Source organism: Castanea sativa, chromosome 5 (genome assembly GCF_040712315.1).
Source record: "Castanea sativa cultivar Marrone di Chiusa Pesio chromosome 5, ASM4071231v1".
NCBI lineage: Eukaryota > Viridiplantae > Streptophyta > Magnoliopsida > Fagales > Fagaceae > Castanea > Castanea sativa.
The window spans coordinates 50,965,360-50,985,124 of NC_134017.1; the positions used below are offsets into that span (position 1 = coordinate 50,965,360).

At 32.7% G+C, this 19,765-nt stretch overlaps 2 protein-coding genes across 2 annotated transcripts; one reads left to right on the plus strand and one right to left on the minus strand.

Annotated features, from left to right (window-relative positions):
• The first annotated feature begins 4,849 nt into the window (after positions 1-4,849).
• On the plus strand, positions 4,850-5,916 carry LOC142633339 (borneol dehydrogenase, mitochondrial-like). The gene is made up of 2 exons (XM_075807562.1): positions 4,850-4,929; positions 5,145-5,916. The coding sequence occupies exons 1-2, from the start codon at positions 4,892-4,894 to the stop codon at positions 5,914-5,916; spliced, it is 810 nt and encodes a 269-aa protein (XP_075663677.1). The 5' UTR covers positions 4,850-4,891.
• Positions 5,917-12,599: 6,683 nt separating this feature from the next.
• LOC142634208 (uncharacterized) lies at positions 12,600-13,726 on the minus strand. Its single transcript, XM_075808501.1, has 2 exons — positions 13,190-13,726; positions 12,600-13,039 (listed from the first exon to the last, which is right to left on the minus strand). Exons 1-2 carry the CDS (start codon positions 13,685-13,687, stop codon positions 12,860-12,862), a joined length of 678 nt encoding a protein of 225 aa, XP_075664616.1. The 5' UTR covers positions 13,688-13,726; the 3' UTR covers positions 12,600-12,859.
• Positions 13,727-19,765: the final 6,039 nt, after the last annotated feature.

Sequence of the window (19,765 nt, forward strand, 5' to 3'; positions counted from 1 at the left end):
GTTTTAAGAAAACTGAAGGTTTAGTTCTGTTTTCGGCCCATCATGACTTGTCATTCTAGAAATTTGTGCAATAGGGTTCCAGAGCATATAAAAAGCATATTTTACAACCATCATCATAAAGACAAAGAGACACATGCATAACAGAAGTTGTTGTGACATTTGTGCGCATAGCTAGGGGTTTGAGTCAAGCTACTTTTGTTTTTCCAGTCATGGATTGAAGAACTCTACAAAGCTACAACAATCAAAAAGTTTGTTGTGAAGTTAGTCACGGATAAGAGATTCTTGCAAAGGAGAAATCCTCTACGAGATCAAGTCCAATTGGGAATTGGAGCTAATACTAATATAGATCAGTAGGTTCTACTATAGGTAGGTACTTCAAGATATGCTTGTAGAGTAAGATTCATTGTGCTTGTAACCGCTTTTTCTTGTTAATGGATTCTTTGAGAGTGGTGACCTAAAATTCACCCAGTAGGGTTTTGCCTGCGAGATTTTCCCTATCGTAAGAAAATTGTCATATCAAACTTATTTTCTGCTACACTCTAATTTAGTTTGGTGATTTGCAAGTAATTTGACTAATTAATTAATTTGGGTATTTGGATTAATTAATTGGAATTAATCTATAACCCAACACTAAAAAGGTCCTTTATAGGTTGTTCGGTAAGTCTATAATGCATCAACTAGCTTTAGAGACCGATTTATACGATTTGGATTAACCATTTTCTCTAAAATTGGCTTAATCTCTCTATTGGCAAGATTAACTTGCCAACAAGTTTAAGGTTAGTATAGGGTGGACAGTCGATGCACCACTTCAAATTTTTTCAACAATGCCTCGAAATGGCAATTACAAAAATGGCTACCATTATTACTAATTATAGCCTTTGGCATTCCAAATAGCGAGAGAGAGAATGTGTTCTCTCAAAACTTTCAAGACTATTTTATGGTCATTAACCTTGAATGCTATGACCTCAACCCATCTAGAATCCTAGATACATAATCTACCACCAAAAGAATATATAGATTTCCAAAATATTGGAGACAAGGTCTCATGAAATCTCTATTATTCAGCATTCAAAATATCTTCTCTCTTTTATTTTTAACTCTTCTTATTATTATTAATTTTCCAACCTATTGTCACATTTCCTCCAACCTTTCCCCATCTCTTTTACCTTTTTATCTCTCCACTACTCTTTACATTAATATCACTCTTCCTCTATCCTAATGTTTTCTTTTATTTTGGCTCATCTTATTCTCATCCTTTTACTATAAATTTGTCACTCTCACTCTCATTTTATTCCTAGTTTTCCTACACACACACACACACACACACACAAAAGTTATTTCTTTCACCCTCAAATTTACTTTTTCATTTTTTGGGGATTCTTTTATTTTCCTTGCATCCTTACTTTAGGTTGATGAATTTTTGTGTTCTTTAGAACTCTACTTTGGATTGATGTAATTTGATTTTGTGTTTTAAGTTGTTATATCTTTTGTTATTTTTTATTGATAAAATTCATTCTATTGCATTATAAAAATAGTATATCTATACTATATATAAGAGGATTCTTCTCTTTCAACTAGACTTTTATGTGGTTCAAAAATATTCTTATTAATAAAGGGTAACTTCATTTAGAAATAGGGTCATAAATGTCAAATAAAAATTTTCGTTTTGCATTCAAAAAGATAATTCCTAAAATTTAGGATTTTTTCCCTTCATTTTTAAAAAAGAAATTACAGTTACCGCTTATCTATAAAAAATTTCTTTTTTATTTTTTTGAAAAATAAAAATATATATTTCTTTAAATTATAATAAATGCAAACTATTAACCTTTATCCAAAAAAATAAAAGAGCTTCTAAGCTTGCCCGTACCAAAAAAATAGAAAAGCCTCTGAGCACACGCGTAAATGCTATAACATTGCATGACTTAGATAGTTTTGTGTTTATTACTATATGTTTTATTTTTACTCTTTTTCTTCTCATCTTATTTTATTCAACATTTAAATTCAACCATATCCTCCACATCATTAAATTATTCATATTATCTATCACTTTTTTATTTCAAAAAATTAAACATATAATATTTTACTTAAATTTAGATAAATAAATTTTTTTTCATAAAGTGTCCTTATGAAACGTTACAATACATCAAAAGAAAAATAGAATACAAAGCACATGCTAATTTAGAAACACTAATTTATTTTTATAAAAAAACTGAATTAATGAGGATATTAAACCAAAGATAACATAAACAAACTAATAGTTAAAGATATACTAACTGCAGCAGAACTGAATGAAAAAATAAAAAATAAATGTTACAATGCATTATAATCATCATCAAATTTGGGGAAATAGTTGGTTGCCAATAGAGAATCTTCAAAAAAATTGACAATTGATTTTTTCCTATAATTTTTTAGAAATTTATTCATTTAAGGTGAAATAAAAACTCCATTATTTAACAATCAAAATATTGCCTCTCTTATTTTTAACTCTTTTTTATTATTAATTTCTTAACTTATTGTTTCACTTTTTCCAACATTTCTCTCTCCCATTTACCTTTTCATCTCCCCCTACTCTCTATCTTAATATCACTATTCCTTTTATCCATTTATTTTCTTTTATTTTGGATGATCTTATTCTCATCTTCTTACTATGAATTTGTCACTCTCTCCTAATTCCACACAAAAAGTTTATTTATTTCCCTCTTTCTCTCTCCTTTTTATGTATCTTTACTTTAGGAAGATGAATTTTTGTATTCTTTGAATTGATGTAATTCAATTTTGTGTTTTAAATTGTTAACTTTTTTTTTTCATTTTCTTTGATTGTTAGTTGTAAACTTTTTTACATCAATTAGTAATAAAATATTTTCCAGACTATTTTAAGCAATTTTCGCTTGTCTTTGGATAGTGGAAATTTTGTCATAATAACCACCCAACAATGTATTTATAGGGATTTTCAACTATTCACTTTATTTTTTTCTCCAAAAAGACTACGTATGATTCATAAATCTATTGGTAGTAACAGTTTGTAGGGGATTGTAATAATGATCACATATGGTTAGAAAAGACTCAACCAAGCATTCTTTAGTGTTGTTGTATAAACAAAATACTGATTTTTTTTATTTACAATAAAACTTCTAAATGATTTATAAAAAAAATTTATATATATTTATATTAGAACATATCTCTACCTTTTTGAAATTCATATGAGTTTGTTAATTTTCATATTAGTTGTGATTGCTATGTATTAGAATGTACCTCTCAATTATTTGAGTAATAAATTAAGAGAAGTACTACGTCCACAATATTTTTACAACAAATCATAGGTAGTTAGTTGTTATTGGTTCAAATTTGAACCTACCACTGAGATTACTTTTTTGCCCCAACAATAAGAATCAGTAATAACCTACCAATTAATATTTGTTGTGGATATAGAATTTCTCATAAATTAAAGTAATTTTGTGATGAGTTTTGATTATCATGCTAATTTCCTTAAGAGAAATAGAAATTTCCATAATAAATTTTAATCTTAAAAAATTTAGATATACTAACAAATATTTCGGAAAACATTACAAACTATCATAGAAGTTAGAAAAATAAAAAAGGATAATATCAATCAAACAAACCGAAGAAATAGAATGATAAATATGGAGAGAGAGAGAGAGAGAATTTTGGAGAAAAAATTATCTTCAACAAATTTAAGTGAAGAAATTATATTATAACACATTACAAAATAATTATATATACCCCCACATTGCATGGATAGATGACTAATTTTGTGAAAAGCTAGAAAAATATTAGTCCTCCTAATCTAGGGCCAATGCCACAGTATTTTTTCCACCACTCTTAAATAGGGGTGTCCAACTCAACCGGTGGCCAAACCCACCCGGTAAATCCGACCGGACTCATGCCGACCGCCAGCCGACCTAACTACTCCGGCAGTCGACAATGGGTTTTCTTCTCCAAAATCCAATCTAGTCGGTTCGGTCTCGGATTTTCTCCCCAAAACCTGAAGAAACCCGAACCCAACCGAGATACATTGCATTTTTTGGCAAGATTTTTTAGATCCGGCAAAATCTCAACTAGATCCATGAAATCTCCACCAAATTTAGCGAGATTTCGTCCTTTAAACCCAAATCCAACTACAATCTAGTGGGTTTTGCTCAAATAAGGCTCAATCTGGCGAAAATATGATGGGTTTTGCTCTAATATAGCGAAACTCCAATGGTTTTTGCTCAAATCCGATGATGATTTGGTGTATTTTTTCTCAAATCTCGTGAGTTTTGCAAAAAATTGGTGACGATTTGATGATTTTTTGCTTAGATCTAGTGATTTTTGCACAAATCTGACGAATATTTAGCGAAAATACAAATCGTCGTCGAAAGGAATCTTCGGCAACATCATCGTCGGCTTCAACCGATCCAACTGCTGATCAAATAACTCCGATCTGACCTGACCCGTTAGTTTTTGCGGTCGGCAGCAAGTTTTCTCGCCAGAGACCTAATGTCATCAGGTTGGTTATGGGTTGGGCACAAACCCGACCCAACCGACCCGTGGACACCCCTTAATTGCACTGCGACAACAAAAACAAAAAAACAAAAAAACAAAAAATCCTATCCGTAGAATTCCTCAATAGATAATGATGCAAACCTTGATACAATTAATCAAATAAATGGCCCAAATTAGTCTAACCTGATCTGAACCAATTCCTGTGGGAAGCAATGTTATTTGTAGTAAGCAAACAGTGTTATTATGTCACACTCGGGAATGCAGGGGGTGTGACATTGCTTCTATATAATTAAGTTAGTTACTTCAAAGGAGAGATCACAAAGCAATTTTGTGATAATCTTTGGGTTTCATTTTCATTTTCCCAACACATACTCTAACTTCATCGACCATGGGTAGTTTCTCAGTACTCCCACCTGAAGCAAGAAGGTAGGAAACAATTTTAGCTATCTTGCCTCTCTATGTCTAATTTGTTAAATAATAATATTTAATGAAAAATATCTTCTCTCCGAGTAAATAATTTTTTTATGAGTAACGTTAGGAATAATGCATTTTTTGCTACATAACCTTTATATGAGTAATATCCTCTCTCCATACTGCTGACTAATAAAAGTGAAAGATAATATCATGTAAAAATGTGATAGGCTAGAAGGAAAAGTGGCACTAATTACTGGTTCGGCTAGCGGCATTGGTGCGTCCATTGCAAGACTATTCTCAAAACATGGAGCTAAAGTTGTAATCGCAGACATGCAAGATGAATTGGGTCACTCTATAGGCAAAGAACTGAATCCTCAATCAACAACCTTTGTCCATTGTGATGTCACCAAGGAAACTGATGTCAAAAATGCTGTTAACCATGCCGTTTCCATGTACGGAAAGCTAGACATTATGTACAACAATGCTGGTATAGCTGGGGAAGCCAAATTCAACATCCTTGAGAACACCCAGGCTGATTTTGAGCAAGGGGTTAAAGTCAACCTGGTAGGTGTTTTCCTTGGCATCAAGCATGCAGCCCGTGTGATGATCCCGAATCGCAAAGGCAGTATAATCACTACTGCAAGCGCAGCCTCAATCGTTGTAGGTGGTGCACCGCATGCCTACGCAAGCTCAAAACATGCTGTGCATGGATTAACAAAAAATACAGCAGTGGAGCTCGGACATTTTGGCATTCGTGTGAATTGTGTGTCACCCTATATAGTTGCTACACCTTTGGCAATGAAATTTTTTAAGATGGATGATGATGAAGCTTCCCATATTTATTCAAACCTCAAGGGTGAGGTTCTCAAGCCAGAGGATGTTGCTGAGGCTGCTCTCTTTCTTGCAAGTGATGACTCAAAATATGTGAGTGGACATATTCTTCTCATAGACGGAGGATTCAGCATTCACAATGCGGGCTTTTGTATGTTTCCACAATAAAGAATAAAATGGGAATTCTAAATGCACAAAGAATTTCACTGAAAATTAATGTTTGTGAGGCTATGTGGAATTTTCTATGTATTGTTTCATGCTTGTAGAAACACTCTAAATAAAACTAGCTTCTTTACACATGCTATGCGAGTGTTCAAAGGATTTCTTTTTATATATAATATAAAAAAAAATCATTGGTATTTTTGTATGAACAAAGTTTAGTTACAAAATTAGTTGAACTTTAGGCTACAATCTTACTCAATATATTTTTATTGGAAGTGAATTTTGAAAAATTCACTATTGAATTACATTTTCTTCTTATATCTTTCGTATTAGTAAAATTTCTAGAAAATTAAAGAACATTAGCTATATCATCAATACATTATTTAAATAGCAAGTGTTTGTGGTTTAAAATTATGCATAAAATATAAATTTAAAGTTCATATAGTAAATAATATCTGATTGACACAAAATTTGACATGTGTATTAAATGTGTAAAAAACATGTAATTCAACTGTTAAATTTTCAAAATATATAGTAATATTTATTTTATTGAATAAACTTGTCACATAAGTCTTAGGCTATAACCAATTTTCATCTACACACAATCCAGAAGCTCGTCCATATTTTATGAGCTGCTGCGATTATTCATAGAATGAGAATATATGGAAGCAAATTCTTCTTTCGCATCAATACAAGTACAAGGATCCATGAGACTAACTCTTGAATTATCTCTTATCTCTCCTTGTTCCTTTTTTTCTTTTTTCTTTTTCTAGCTCTTTTTGCATGGCTAAAATTTTTGTCAATGGAAAACACAGAAAAAGTGGGGTGAAATATTTGTTAAATGCCAACATATTTTTTTTTTCTTTTCTTTTTTGGATTGGGGTTACATGGAAACATTTGTGTTTTGTTTTTTTAATGTCATCTTATTATTTGTAATTATTTGTTGAGCGCTCAACTATAATTTTTTGGTATTTCTAAAAGAGATGTCTACTTCCTTTATTAAACTCTCTAAATATTATTAATTTGACAACAGTGGGATCAATATTGCTAAAGATCAATTTTCTACAATGATCTCAATTAGATAATCAGTCACTTTGAATTTTGACAAGAATCAATAGAACAAGGAAACGAGCAAAAATAAATTGGGTTTATCACTCATTTTAAAAAAAATGTACTACATTTTCTTAGATGAGCCACTTAGATTTCTTTTTTGTGTTTTCTCATCCCCAAAAAAAAAAAAAAAAAGTTTCTATTTTTTGAAATTGACAAACTTGATAGACTTGCTACATATGTAAACAAATACTCAGTTATGAATTTTCCACATTAACGAGTAAAAAATACCTTAACCCAATATCTTATATTCATGAATAAAAGACTTTAATTTTCATAATCAAAATACAAAAAAAAAAAAAAAAGTTTCTTTACAAACAAAGGGTGTAGTATACTGCATACAAATACTACAATAAAATTGCTTCTCTGTGAGTCGGTGTCAAAGTCAAACTAAGATAAAAACTTTGTTAGTTTTTAGCAAAAAAAATTAGATAAAAAACTCTACCCCTTAAGGGTCCAACGGAAAAATGAGTTGTACACTTTTTCTTAAGATTGGCAAACAATAGCCACGTTTGAAATACAAGTATAATTAAAATGGGGATAATTGATACTGGATTCATAAGGGGCAACCCAAACTTAGCTGATATGATAAATGGAAATAGGTTGGATGAATATATTTTATATTTTTTAGTTTTTATGGGATAAGAAATCACTCAATAATTTAAGGATATATAAGCTCACCACCAAAGTAAACTCAAAGGGATACAAATAACGGGTAAATATTAGGTACTTCTGGAGTACCATAAATGCATACTCTTTCCTCTCACATAACTATAGGTCCCACTAATTAAATTTATGGTGGAAGACACAATTCATGTGAGAGCATGGGATACACATTTATGGTACTCCCAGAATATATAATAATTTTCCACAAATAACACCACCCAAAGGAATTTAACTGCAAATACAGAACTATTTTAGCTCAACACTCTGTGATATACAGATTAGCTCCACCCAAGAAATACAAAAACCGATACTCACCACCCAAAGAAATCCACCTAAGGGATGAGAGATAATTTAGAAGAAATCCATCTTCTAAAAAACACAAAGTCTTTTAATTCTAAAAATACACTGATTTTTATTTGATTTAGCCAAAGGCTTAAATAGAGCTTGAAATAGCCCCCAAGCATAAGAAGACAAAAATAATAATAAATATATTCACTTAATCTGACCAAAGTCAGATATGACTCTTAGGGTATGTTTGGTTGGAGTGAAAACAGAAAGAATGGAAAATAGAGGGGGAAAAATAGAGTGAAAAATGACATTTTTCACTGTTTGGATGAGAGGGGGAGGGGGGAGAAAAGTGATGGGGCCCACCAGTTTTCTCTCCTCCCCTTCAAAATACAATCTCTCCAAATTGGAAAGAAAATTCGAGTGAAAAGTGAAAAAAATATTTGGACAAAATTACCCCACCTCTCATTAACGTTTCTTGCTTTTTTTTTTCTTTTTCTTTTTCTTTTTTTCTTTTGACTTTTCCAGTTTCCTTGTAATGTTGGCTTGCTTTTTTCTTTTTCTTTTTTCTTTTTTTTTTACTTTTCTAGTATCCTTGTAACGTTGGCTTTCTCTTTCTCTTTTTTTTTTTTTTTACTTTTTCAGTTTCCTTGTAACGTTGGTTTCTTTTTTCTCTTTTTTTTGGGTAACGTTGGCTTCTTCTTCTTCTTCTTATTTTTTCTTTTTTCTTTTTTGGTTTTGTCAAGGTGGGTACTTCTTCTTTTCCTTCTTTTTTTTCTTAATTTTTATTTTTATTATTTTTTTAAGAAAACACTTTTGGATGATATTTTATGTTATTTTTGAAAATGTCTACTTTCATCTATACACAATTTTTTTTTAAAAGTATAATGTATTACTTTTTTGTTTTATTTAAAAGGGACATGATGATAAATTTATACAAACATTATTTTCAACCAAATCAAAAAGTTTTCCATCCTTCCACTTTTCCACCCTCTCAACCAAACATAAACGAGGAAAACTAAAAACTTTTCCATCCTCCCACTTTTCCATCCTTTCTCTATTTTCTATCCTCTCACTTTTCCATCCTCCCAACTAAATAGACCCTTAAGAACTTAGAAACACAATAAATTACTTGTTGGCCTAGGAGAAATAAAATATAAAGTCTAATTCATCTTAGAAGACACTAAATAAAGACAAATTGACTTAATTAATAATTAAAAAATATTTTAAAATAATGGGCTATTATTCTGATTTTCAAGGAAAGTTTTTTGGGCCGAACTATCATCGGATTGGCCTTGCTGGATCATGGGACACTCCGGTTGAAACTTGAGACACTCTAGCGTCAAGAGGAACAAAACATAATGGCTGAATGTTTGGAAATCAACATTAAATACTCTTTGATTTCTTGGAAAAAATGACTTCAAATATCTTCTGAATTATAGGGCAAATAATGGCTTTATTTGCTAGGCTTGAAAATCAACATGGTTGGGCTTAAGAAACTAATTGGATTGGGTTGTAGGCTTATTCAGATACTCCTCATGCCACCATGTTTGTATTTGCCACTTTGCTCCCATATCAATAATTTGGTGTCAAATGTTTATGATGTTGTACACATTTGCATTATAGAAAAATAACTTGAGCATAATTTTTCTTAAAACTGACAAACATTAGCCTCATTCGAAATACGAATGTAAATTTAAAAGGGAACAATTTAGAGTTAATTGTGTACGATGTTGTACACATTTGACTAATGCCTCTCGTGACAATGCAAACCAGGCTTAGTCTGCCCTTTGCCATTGGGGTCTCAATTTAAAGTGTACAGCATCGTACACATTCCACTAACATCATTGTACACATCTTGCATTGTGGAAAAATGACTTGTACATTTTCTTGGCAAAAACTATCCACATTGTGATTTGTCCATTGCCATCTCCGCAAAAATTAAACACTTGGCATGTCATCCCAACAATTTTTAAATCTAGCTAGTGAAAGGTAGATTTAAAATGTGGATCCTTTAAAGCACAACGCAAAGCAAGACTATAAATTAAGTAGTACTTGAACATCGGATTCCCAAGCATGCAATCAAAAGATTCAAAACCCATTAAAAATCTCAAATTACCTGAGCCACCTCTTTCTCTCAAAGCCATCCTCTCCCAAAACGCCACATTTCAGCATTGTTTCACAAACCCTTAGATGGGTTTCTTTACTGTGAGGGGCAGCAAGGTCCAGGAAGTCATGGAGTCTGTTGAGAAGAGGCCTTTTAATCTATACAATAAGCCACAGATTACTAGAAAGTTTTGCGCTTGGTGGTCTTTGTTTTGAATTGATGGCTTTTTTAAAAGGAATGGGTGCGATGACGCAGAGCAGACCAGATCTTGTTCTGCCCAAATTGTACACATTTGAGTTGTGGAAAAAGAAAAATAAGTTGTACACTTTTTCTTCAAATTTGGCAAACGATCCATATGTCAAATATAAGTGTAATTTAAAAGTGGGACAATTCGAAGTTAATTGTGGACAATGATAGCCACATTTGAATTGATACAATACCTCTCGTGGATAAACATGGCAAACTGGTCTGCCCTTTGCAATTGGGTTCTCACTAAAAGTGAACAACGTTATCCAATTTTTTTTTTTAAAAAAGAGGTTAACCATAACTGCATTTGAAATACAAGTGTGATTTAAAAGTGGACAATTCGAAGTTAATTGTGGACAATAATAGCCACAATCGAATTGATGCCCTCAACCTAGTCTGCCCTTTACAAGTAGGACACTAAAACTGGACAACATTGTCTATTTTTTCTTAAAAAGTGACCAACGATAGCCACATTTGAAATATAAGCTTTTACTGGTAAAAGTGGACAATGTTGTCCACTATTTCTTAAAAGTGGCCAACGATAATCACATTTGAAATACAAGTTAATTGTGGACAACGGTTGCCACCTTAGCAAAAATTAAACACTTGGCATGCCATCCCAATAATTTTAAAATCTAATCAGCAAAACTTGTAACTAAACATCAATATGCACCATCCCTATTCTCTCTGTGTTGCCCAAATCCCTTCACCTTAATTCGGCCATCCTTAAATTGCATTCGGTCACTGAATATTAGGTGTTGAGAGTCGTACCTTTTATAAATAGTGATAACTCCATGGATTTTGAAATTAAGGTTTATAGTCTTAAATCAGAGTTTTGGAAGGAAAAAAAAAATTTGAAGAAGAAATACAAGGAGTCCTTGGCATGTAACAGGTCTGTATCATTGAATAAAGAAGTGCACTATTTAGTTTCTGATCGAAATGTCCTGAATCATGAGTTGGCTCTTGCTTTCATTCTTGCCACTAAAAAATTCCGGATCTATACGATGCCAATTCCACAAGAGAGAGATGGGGGTAGAGAGTTCTTGGACGTGGATTTATAAAAGTGAACAAGATGCAATGCCTCAGGGATTTGAATGCTCAAGGCCTTTAATGTTTTTCCAAGAATGGTAAGAATGTTTTGATTAGAGGACTTCGAAGGCGAGCATGTGAGTCTTATTTGGTATATTTGTTCCCTACCCTTTTCTTTTCAACAAATATGCTTTCTCACTTCTTATCCGTTGATTAGCACAGATTTATAGCTACAAAAATGAAATGTTTACTTTTAATGTCTATTCTAGACAATGAACCATGGAATTTTTGCAAGCCAGCACAAACATATTAGAATTGTGGTGCAACTATGTGGCATGAGAAGAGGGCTGTTAAGCCAAGGTGATCGTCACAACCAAAATTTTCATTGCGATGTTCGAAAGGTGTAGCTATTTTACCTTTGCTGGAATGTAAACCAGCAATTCTTGAAGATTTTTCAGTTACCATGGACCTTTATTGGTGCATTTCCACCATAATCTTCAGCGAGATAATACAATATTTGCTTTAACATTTATGGGTGGCAAAATTAATTATAGTGTAAATAATGGAAAGGGTTTTTCGTTAAATGGTGAAAATCATCGTAGGATTGGCTCAAGATTTCAACTTTACGTGTTTAATATAGAAAATGAGGCATTGATCTCATATTTGTTCTCCCGAACACAAATTCTTAACAAAAATTGCCCTTTGTCTAGTAATTAGAGGACCAAATTAATGATTAACCAAAAAAAGAATAAGAACACTAAAGTCAATACTTTTTTATGCCAAACATTAGTAAAATACAGAATACTCTTACAATGTCCTTCGTCATTTCCGACATTGAAAAACTACTATTTATTTATTGTTTTAAATATCAAAAATATTTTATAACTATAGTTTAACAAGATCTTCATAGCTCAACTAACACACTTCTTGGTATTTCCCTACATTAAACTCTGTAAATATTAATAATTTGAAAACAGTGAGATCAAAATTGCTAGAGATCTATTTTCTACGATGATCTCAAACAGTCGTTTTGAATCTTGACAAGAATTAAGAGTACAGGGGAAACCAATTAAAATGACTTGGGTTTATCACTCATTCCTGAGAAATGAACTACATTTTCTTAGTTAAGCCACTTATTAGATTTCCATTTGGTGAAATTGACAAACTTGATATACTTGCCAGTTGCTACATATCTAAACATATAGACTTAAAATTATGAATTTTCCACATTAATCATAACAAGTAAAAAAAAACACTTTAACACAATATCATATATTCGAAAGAGTTTCACTACAAAAAAAGACCATGGTATAAAAATTGCTTGTGATAAATTACTCTTAACAACTTGATGTAATTCCTAGATAAGAAAAAATATATAAATTTCTAGAATCATAACACTACCAAATTATTCTACTTTCTACAAAATAACATTTTTTTTTTTTAATTAAAAAAAAATGGATGATTACAAACAAATTCTTGGTCTTCCATTGTGTGTAGTAGTGTGTGTCATAGATCACTCCAATCATTAGCATTAGTGTTAGTATTAGCATTAGCGGAGGAAGCCAAGTCTTTGAGAATTTGAAGCAAACCTTTCAAGTCATCGCTCCCCAATTCAAGACAGTCCCTCAGTAAATCTCCCTGCACCACTTCTCTCTCCACCACCTTCACCGCTTTCCTCAACGCACCCTACACCCCCACAACCACAACCACACTATCAATAACTACCTTAACTAACTTTCTAACTGTGCCAATTGAATTGTACGGACTTCAAATTAAAATTACAACTAAAAGAGAGAGAGAGAGAGAGAGAGAGAGAGAGAGAGAGAGGAAGCGTACCGATTTAGTAAACACTTTGAGAAGCTTTTTGAAAAGCGAGGTAGAGACGCCGAGGACATTTTGGTAATTCCGCCCCACCCAGGTTGATCTCTCGGCGTCCGAGTTCGCGCGGGTCAACTCACCTACAGATTTAAGCAACTCGTTCACGTCCGAAACGACGCCGTACAGCTCAGCGGAGTTTAGATCCCTCCACGCGTAGTTCTTGAGGTAGTCCCAGCCCAATGACCAGGTGTGCCCGAAGAAGCCGAGGCCCAGCCCAGGCTCGAGCTTCTCGGCGATGAGATGGGCCCGGCGCGAGCCCGAGACGTCGCCCCTGGAGGCGCGGAGGTTGGCCACGCGCGTCATGAGCGAGTGGGAGAGCGAGACGACGGTTCGGTACTGGACGAAGGAGAAGGACAAGGACAAGGACAAGGAACGGGTGGGTTCTGGTGCGGTGGTGAGCAGGAGGAAGAGGATGGAGATGAGGGAGATTGTGCGTGACGGTGTCGTTTCGGCCATTTTTTGCGCAGAAGAATCTACCTGGAAGCGTGAGTTTTGAGTTCTTTATAATGAAGAAAAGAATTGGGTAGAGTAGAGTTAAAGCAATTGATGGGCCCATATGCTGTGGATTGGCCCAACCACTAGTTTGATTCTTTGCTTCAGATTTGGGCTCACCTTTTTTCCATTCACCATCTTGGGTACAAAAACCTTTCAAAATATTCTGATACAACGGCCAAAATGGCCCAATACCACAATTTTCAGAAATTTTTAGCAAAAAAACATTGTTTCAAAATTAAATAGGGAAATACCACTTTTATGGTACTCGAGTACCATTTGGAACTCGAGTTTAAGACACTCGAGTTCCTAGAAGTTTTGCCACCGTGGCACTGCTGAGGTGGAAATTTGGCAAATAAAAAAATAATGTGGTACTCGAGTACCATGCAACACAATACTCGAGTATAACATGCTCGAGTACCTTTTATAAATAAAAAGTCAATTATTTTATTTCTACAGTACTCGAGCTCACCAAGCTCGAGTACCTTGTAACTTTTTTTTTTTTTTTTTGGGATTATCGACAAATAAACATAAACATAAAATGTTGTTTATTTTATTTCTACAGTAAGCTCGAGTACCTTGTAACTTTTTTTTTTTTTGGGATTATCGACAAATAAACATAAACATAAAATGCTGTTTATTTTATTTCTACAGTACTACAGTTCACTAAGCTCGAGTACCTTATAACTTTTCTTTTCTTTTTCTTCTTTTTTTTGGGACTATCGACAAATAAACATAAACATAAAAATAAGTAGCTTTTTTATATATTTATTTATTTAAATAGAAGCATTGTAAAATACAGAGATTTTAATTTCAAAATATGAATTTAATTTCTACATTAAGTAAAAGTGTTCACAGTTTTCTCATAAAAATTGTTCACTCTCTTTTTTGCGTAAATTATTTTTTATTCACTATTTAAAAAATTATTCGCTGTTTTCTCATAAAACACCTAGTAAAATCGTGTTTTCTAAATTTAAACGCCAAATCTGAATGCTTTTTCATGTTTGAATTTCACAATAATTGAATCTATTTTTCTGCATTGATAAAATCTACTTCTACATTAATAAAATTTTCTCTCTGCACATCATGTTTACTGTATATTCGAATCTGCCTATTGCATTCGTAAAATTTGATTTTTGCATTAAGTAAAACTATTCACTGTTTTCTCATAAAAATTGTTCACTGTTTTCTGCATAAACTATTTCTAGCATTCTGCGTAAAATTATTTTCTGTTCAGCATTATTTAAAAAATTGTTCACTCACTTTTCTGCGTAAATTATTTTTTCTTCACTATTTAAAAAGTTGTTCACTGTTTTCTCATAAAACACCTAGTGAAATCGTGTTTTCTAAATTTAAACGCCAAATTTGAATGCTTTTTCATGTTTGAATTTCACAATAATCGAATCTATTTTTCTGCATTGATAAAATCTACTTCTACATTAATAAAATTTTCTCTCTGCACATCATGTTTACTGTATATTCGAATCTGCTTATTGCATTCATAAAATTTGTTTTTTGCATTAAGTAAAACTGTTCACTGTTTTCTCAAAAAAATTGTTCACTATTTTCTGCATAAATTATTTCTAGCATTCTGCATAAAATTATATTCTGTTCAACATTATTTAAAAAATTGTTCACTCACTTTTCTGCGTAAATTATTTTTTGTTCACTATTTAAAAAATTGTTTGCTCTTTTCTCATAAAACACCTAGTGAAATCGTGTTTTCTAAATTTAAACGTCAAATCTGAATGCTTTTTCATGTTTGAATTTCACAATAATCGAATCTATTTTTCTGCATTGATAAAATCTACTTCTACATTAATAAAATTTTCTCTCTGCACATCATGTTTACTGTATATTCGAATCTGCTTACTGCATTCATAAAATCTTTTTTTTGCATTAAGTAAAACTGTTCACTGTTTTCTCATAAAAATTGTTCATTGTTTTCTGCATAAACTGTTTTAGCATTGGCGCGGTTATTGCACTTAAATGGTTTTTGTGCTTTTTTTTTTTTTAAATATGTAACCATATGAATAATGGACAAACTCCATGAAAGAAAAATGAGTGATTCGTATAAATCACCTAATGGTAAGTGCCTCAAATAATTCAAATTTGTGAAAATGTTCGAATTAGTTGAATGTAGAAATTCGGGAAAAATCAATGAAAAATCAATGAACGTACCAAATTGTGAATGTGTACATAAGATGTACAGATAGTCTAGACTTGTTGAGAAATTTGACTTCATTGAACGTACAAAATAATGAAAATTCAATGGAAAAGTATGTACGTTAGATGTACAGATCGTATGAATTTGTTTAAAAATTTGAATTCGTTGAATATACAAAAGCGTGAAAGCTCAAGGAAAAATAGGGTACATTAGATGTACAGATAATACGAATTTGTTGAAAAATTCGAATTCATTGAGTGTGTAAAATCGTGAAAATTCAAATGAAAATTGAAGAACATACCAAGTTAAGTAAACTCAATGGAAAATCAATTACATTAGATGTATAGATCATCCAAATTTGTTTCCAAATTTGAAGTTGTCAAATGTACAAAATTGTGAAAATTCAATTTAAAACTGTTTACTAATGTACTGATCATCTTGATTTGATGAAAATTTCAAAATTGTTGAATGAACAAAATCGTGTAAACTCAATGGAAAATCAAAGAACGTACCAAATCATTGAGCAGCACATGTAGCACTGCAAACATCAGTGTAGCAATGGTGGACAGCTCACCCCCAAAATTGATGCAAAAACTTTCCAGGGATGCTCTGCATCCTTGAAAACGGTGCATTACAAAGGGTTGCATATTTGTGTATTCATGTGAGTGTGGATGGGTACTTCTGGTCAGGGCTCAATAGTATCGAGCTGTTGAACAGCACATGTAGAACTGTTTACTATCTTTGGTCATTTTCAAAGATGCTACTCGAAACGCTCTTTCCATAATCTGTGACTACTGGTTAGAAGTAATAGCACATGGGTATTTCTGGTCAGGGCTCAACGATTAATATACAATAAATCTAATTTGGGTGATAAGTGTTCTGTGTGTAACATTTCAAATTACACAAACAGAATATTGGAAACATCAACATATCTAACTGGAGGCATTTCACTTCCTAAGGTGTTTCCTACATTACAAAGCAGAGGACATTATCCAACCAAAGCACAAGAATCATATGTAGCAACAAAGAACAGCAGGGAAAAAATGAGCAAGTGATTTCATATAAACTTAGCCAAAACTAATGAACAATTAATCTTTAGATTTGCAAAAGTTGAATGTACATAATCATCAGTTGTCAGAAATTAACAACAACATTTTGTATTGCACATAACGTGTAGACATTAACAACAACGTTTAATGTTCGTAGGTAGAAAATTTTGGAAATCATCATTACTTGAATCTGAGAAGTCTGAAATATCTCTTTCATCATCTAACGCAGTAACTTCATTAATAGACTTGATGGCTCGCTCTTGCGCCTTCCCCTTTAAATGCTTCCTAACTTTTTGGATTGCATGAAAACGGTCTAATCGCCTTTGCATTTGATTGTTCTCTTGTTCAAGACGAGCAAGTATGTTGGCAGGTTCATCTCTAGGTAACTCAGCTAAGCGTGCCTTAGGAACTCGTAACCCATGCCATCGACAATACACCTCCAACTCACACCTCTTCTCGTATAGGATTGACCATGGTGGTTTTGCTACGGTGAACTCTATTGCGGTGGTATCTGTACTTAGTTTTGTAGGTTTTCCGACCATGATGTGCCCGACACTTCCAAGACTCTCGTACGTGTATATTGGCATATTAAGGAAATTTCTCTTCTTTCCAACCCATTTCCCTCCATAGTGGTCTGTGTATGTCTGTAGTCGTTGATTTGCTAGAACTTGTGATAATCCATTTGTTGAAGTAGATCTAAATTTGTTTCGCATTGTACGATTTGATGTTGAGGTGTTGTGACTCATAGCTTAGTCAATCTATGAAATTATTGGGGGTAGAAATAAGATCATTATTGTGGTGCATTTATAACCTCATTTCATATTCCAAGCATTATAATTTCAATTATTAGGGCTTGTCATGTCAATACAGGCTGGAAAAATACTACATGAACAGGATTTTAAATGTTCCCAATGTCACAATGAGATTTGAAAATGTGGGCGATAGTTGCAGTGTTCTTGAACAGAGAATCATATTTAATGGACACAGTGCTATGTCCCTGGCACCAGGGTACGATTATTCATATATTTAAGTATTCTCATGAATGTGGATGATATGGCTGAACAGTGTGTGAAATTGTGCCGAGCTATTGAGCAGCATGTGTGAAACAGTGGTGTCTGTTAGCACATGTGGTTCGTATGACTACAGTTGGTGCTACAGCAGCGGGCTAGTGACGTGTTTCCCAAAAACTACTCATGCCACAGTTGGTGCTACATCATGTTTTCTGCATAAATTATTCACTGTTCATTAGGTGTTTTATGATCCATATGCTCTAATACCAATGACTACCCAGGAGAGAGCATAACAGTAATATGGAAGCAGAAACAATGATAAAATAGATAATAAACAAGTAAATAGCAAAATAGATATATTCAAAATAAGGTTAAAATGAAGTATGGAATATGAAAACAAAAACTAGTAAAATCTTACTTGAATAAAAACTTCAGTCTTTGATAAACTTGAAAACAAACTACTGTCTTTGATACAAGCTTAAAAATAAAATTGTCTGAAGAGAAAGGTTACAAGATTACAAGATGGGGAGAGAGTTCAAAAGTCTTTCTGAGGGAGAGGGAAGGCTATTACAAAAGGCTTTCTAAAACTTGGAACTTAAAAGCTTAGAATCTTAGAAATTTAGAAACTTGTCTTCTGTCTTCGTAGTGCATCTCTTTTATAGGTAAAATGAACCATGGTAAAGTAATCTGAGTAGGTAAATTTAACTCAAGTTAATCTGTCGATGGTATGGAAATTAGTACTAATGAGTAATAGTCTGTTTGCGTCTGTCTGGGAATCTTTCAGATCTCGGGAATCTATCAAATCTCTTTTTACCCATGCTAGTAAATAGTAGTAACTTTTGAACATCTGTCTGTATCTGTTTGGACTGTCTTGATTTCTCTAAAAGCTATTCATGTGTGCTGGTGAATAGTGATCAATCGCCAGTGAATAATGATCTATCTGTCTGTCTTTCAATCTGTATCATTCTAGGATCCTTAACAATCTTTCTTTTCCCAAATAGCCTCCTTGCTGAAGGTATTGGACCATATACGGTTATCCTATTTTTGCAACTATATAAGTAGAAGCCTCTGTCTAATTCTTTCTATATCTCATAAATCTTATTACTCATGAAATTAGACCATCTTGAGCCAGAGCATCCGGATCATCAAGTGGTAAATAAATATCACTTGTATACCAGTTGTATTCAAGGATACAACCCCAATCATGAATAACAGCCAAAATGTGTACTGGCCAAGCTTCCATATAATAACTACTGTCCCAAGTAGGAAGAGTACTCCAAATAGTGATTTTCATATAATTAAGTCCTCCAATCTGTGCGACTACTTCTTGGATGACTTTGGGAAATAAACTAATCTGAATTCCAGCTTGTCATGCAGACTTTATTATGAAATTTTTGAAAAAATATTTTGTCCATAACTTGCATTAAGAGAGGTAATTAAAACATATATATATATATATATATATATATATATATATATATATATATATATATATATATATATATATATCTTGTCTTTTTTGATAATTTACAACTCAAACCGCCACTTTTATAAGTATAAGCCAAACACTCAACTTTGTCAAAAAGCATTTTTTGATAGTTTTTACCAAACATACTGCTTAAAGAACTGTTTGAAAAGGCTGAACCAAACTCACCTTAGTAAAACTAATAGATTGTGGTTTTTTAGTCCTTTGAACCCACCCTTTTTTTCTTAGGAATTACACTTTACCCACCTATGATTTGTCTCAAATTTAACTTACCCACCCATGGTTTCATTTTTGACACTTAACCCATTTTTGACATTTAGCTAGAAAATA

Excerpts from the sequence above, each read along its gene's own strand:
- LOC142634208 (XM_075808501.1), bottom strand. The coding sequence starts at position 13,687 with ATGGCCGAAACGACACCGTCACGCACAATCTCCCTCATCTCCATCCTC. Across the intron at positions 13,040-13,189 it reads TCAAAGTGTTTACTAAATCG|GGTGCGTTGAGGAAAGCGGT; the intron begins GTACGCTTCCTC and ends GTGGGGGTGTAG.
- LOC142633339 (XM_075807562.1), top strand. The coding sequence starts at position 4,892 with ATGGGTAGTTTCTCAGTACTCCCACCTGAAGCAAGAAG. Across the intron at positions 4,930-5,144 it reads CTCCCACCTGAAGCAAGAAG|GCTAGAAGGAAAAGTGGCAC; the intron begins GTAGGAAACAAT and ends AAAATGTGATAG.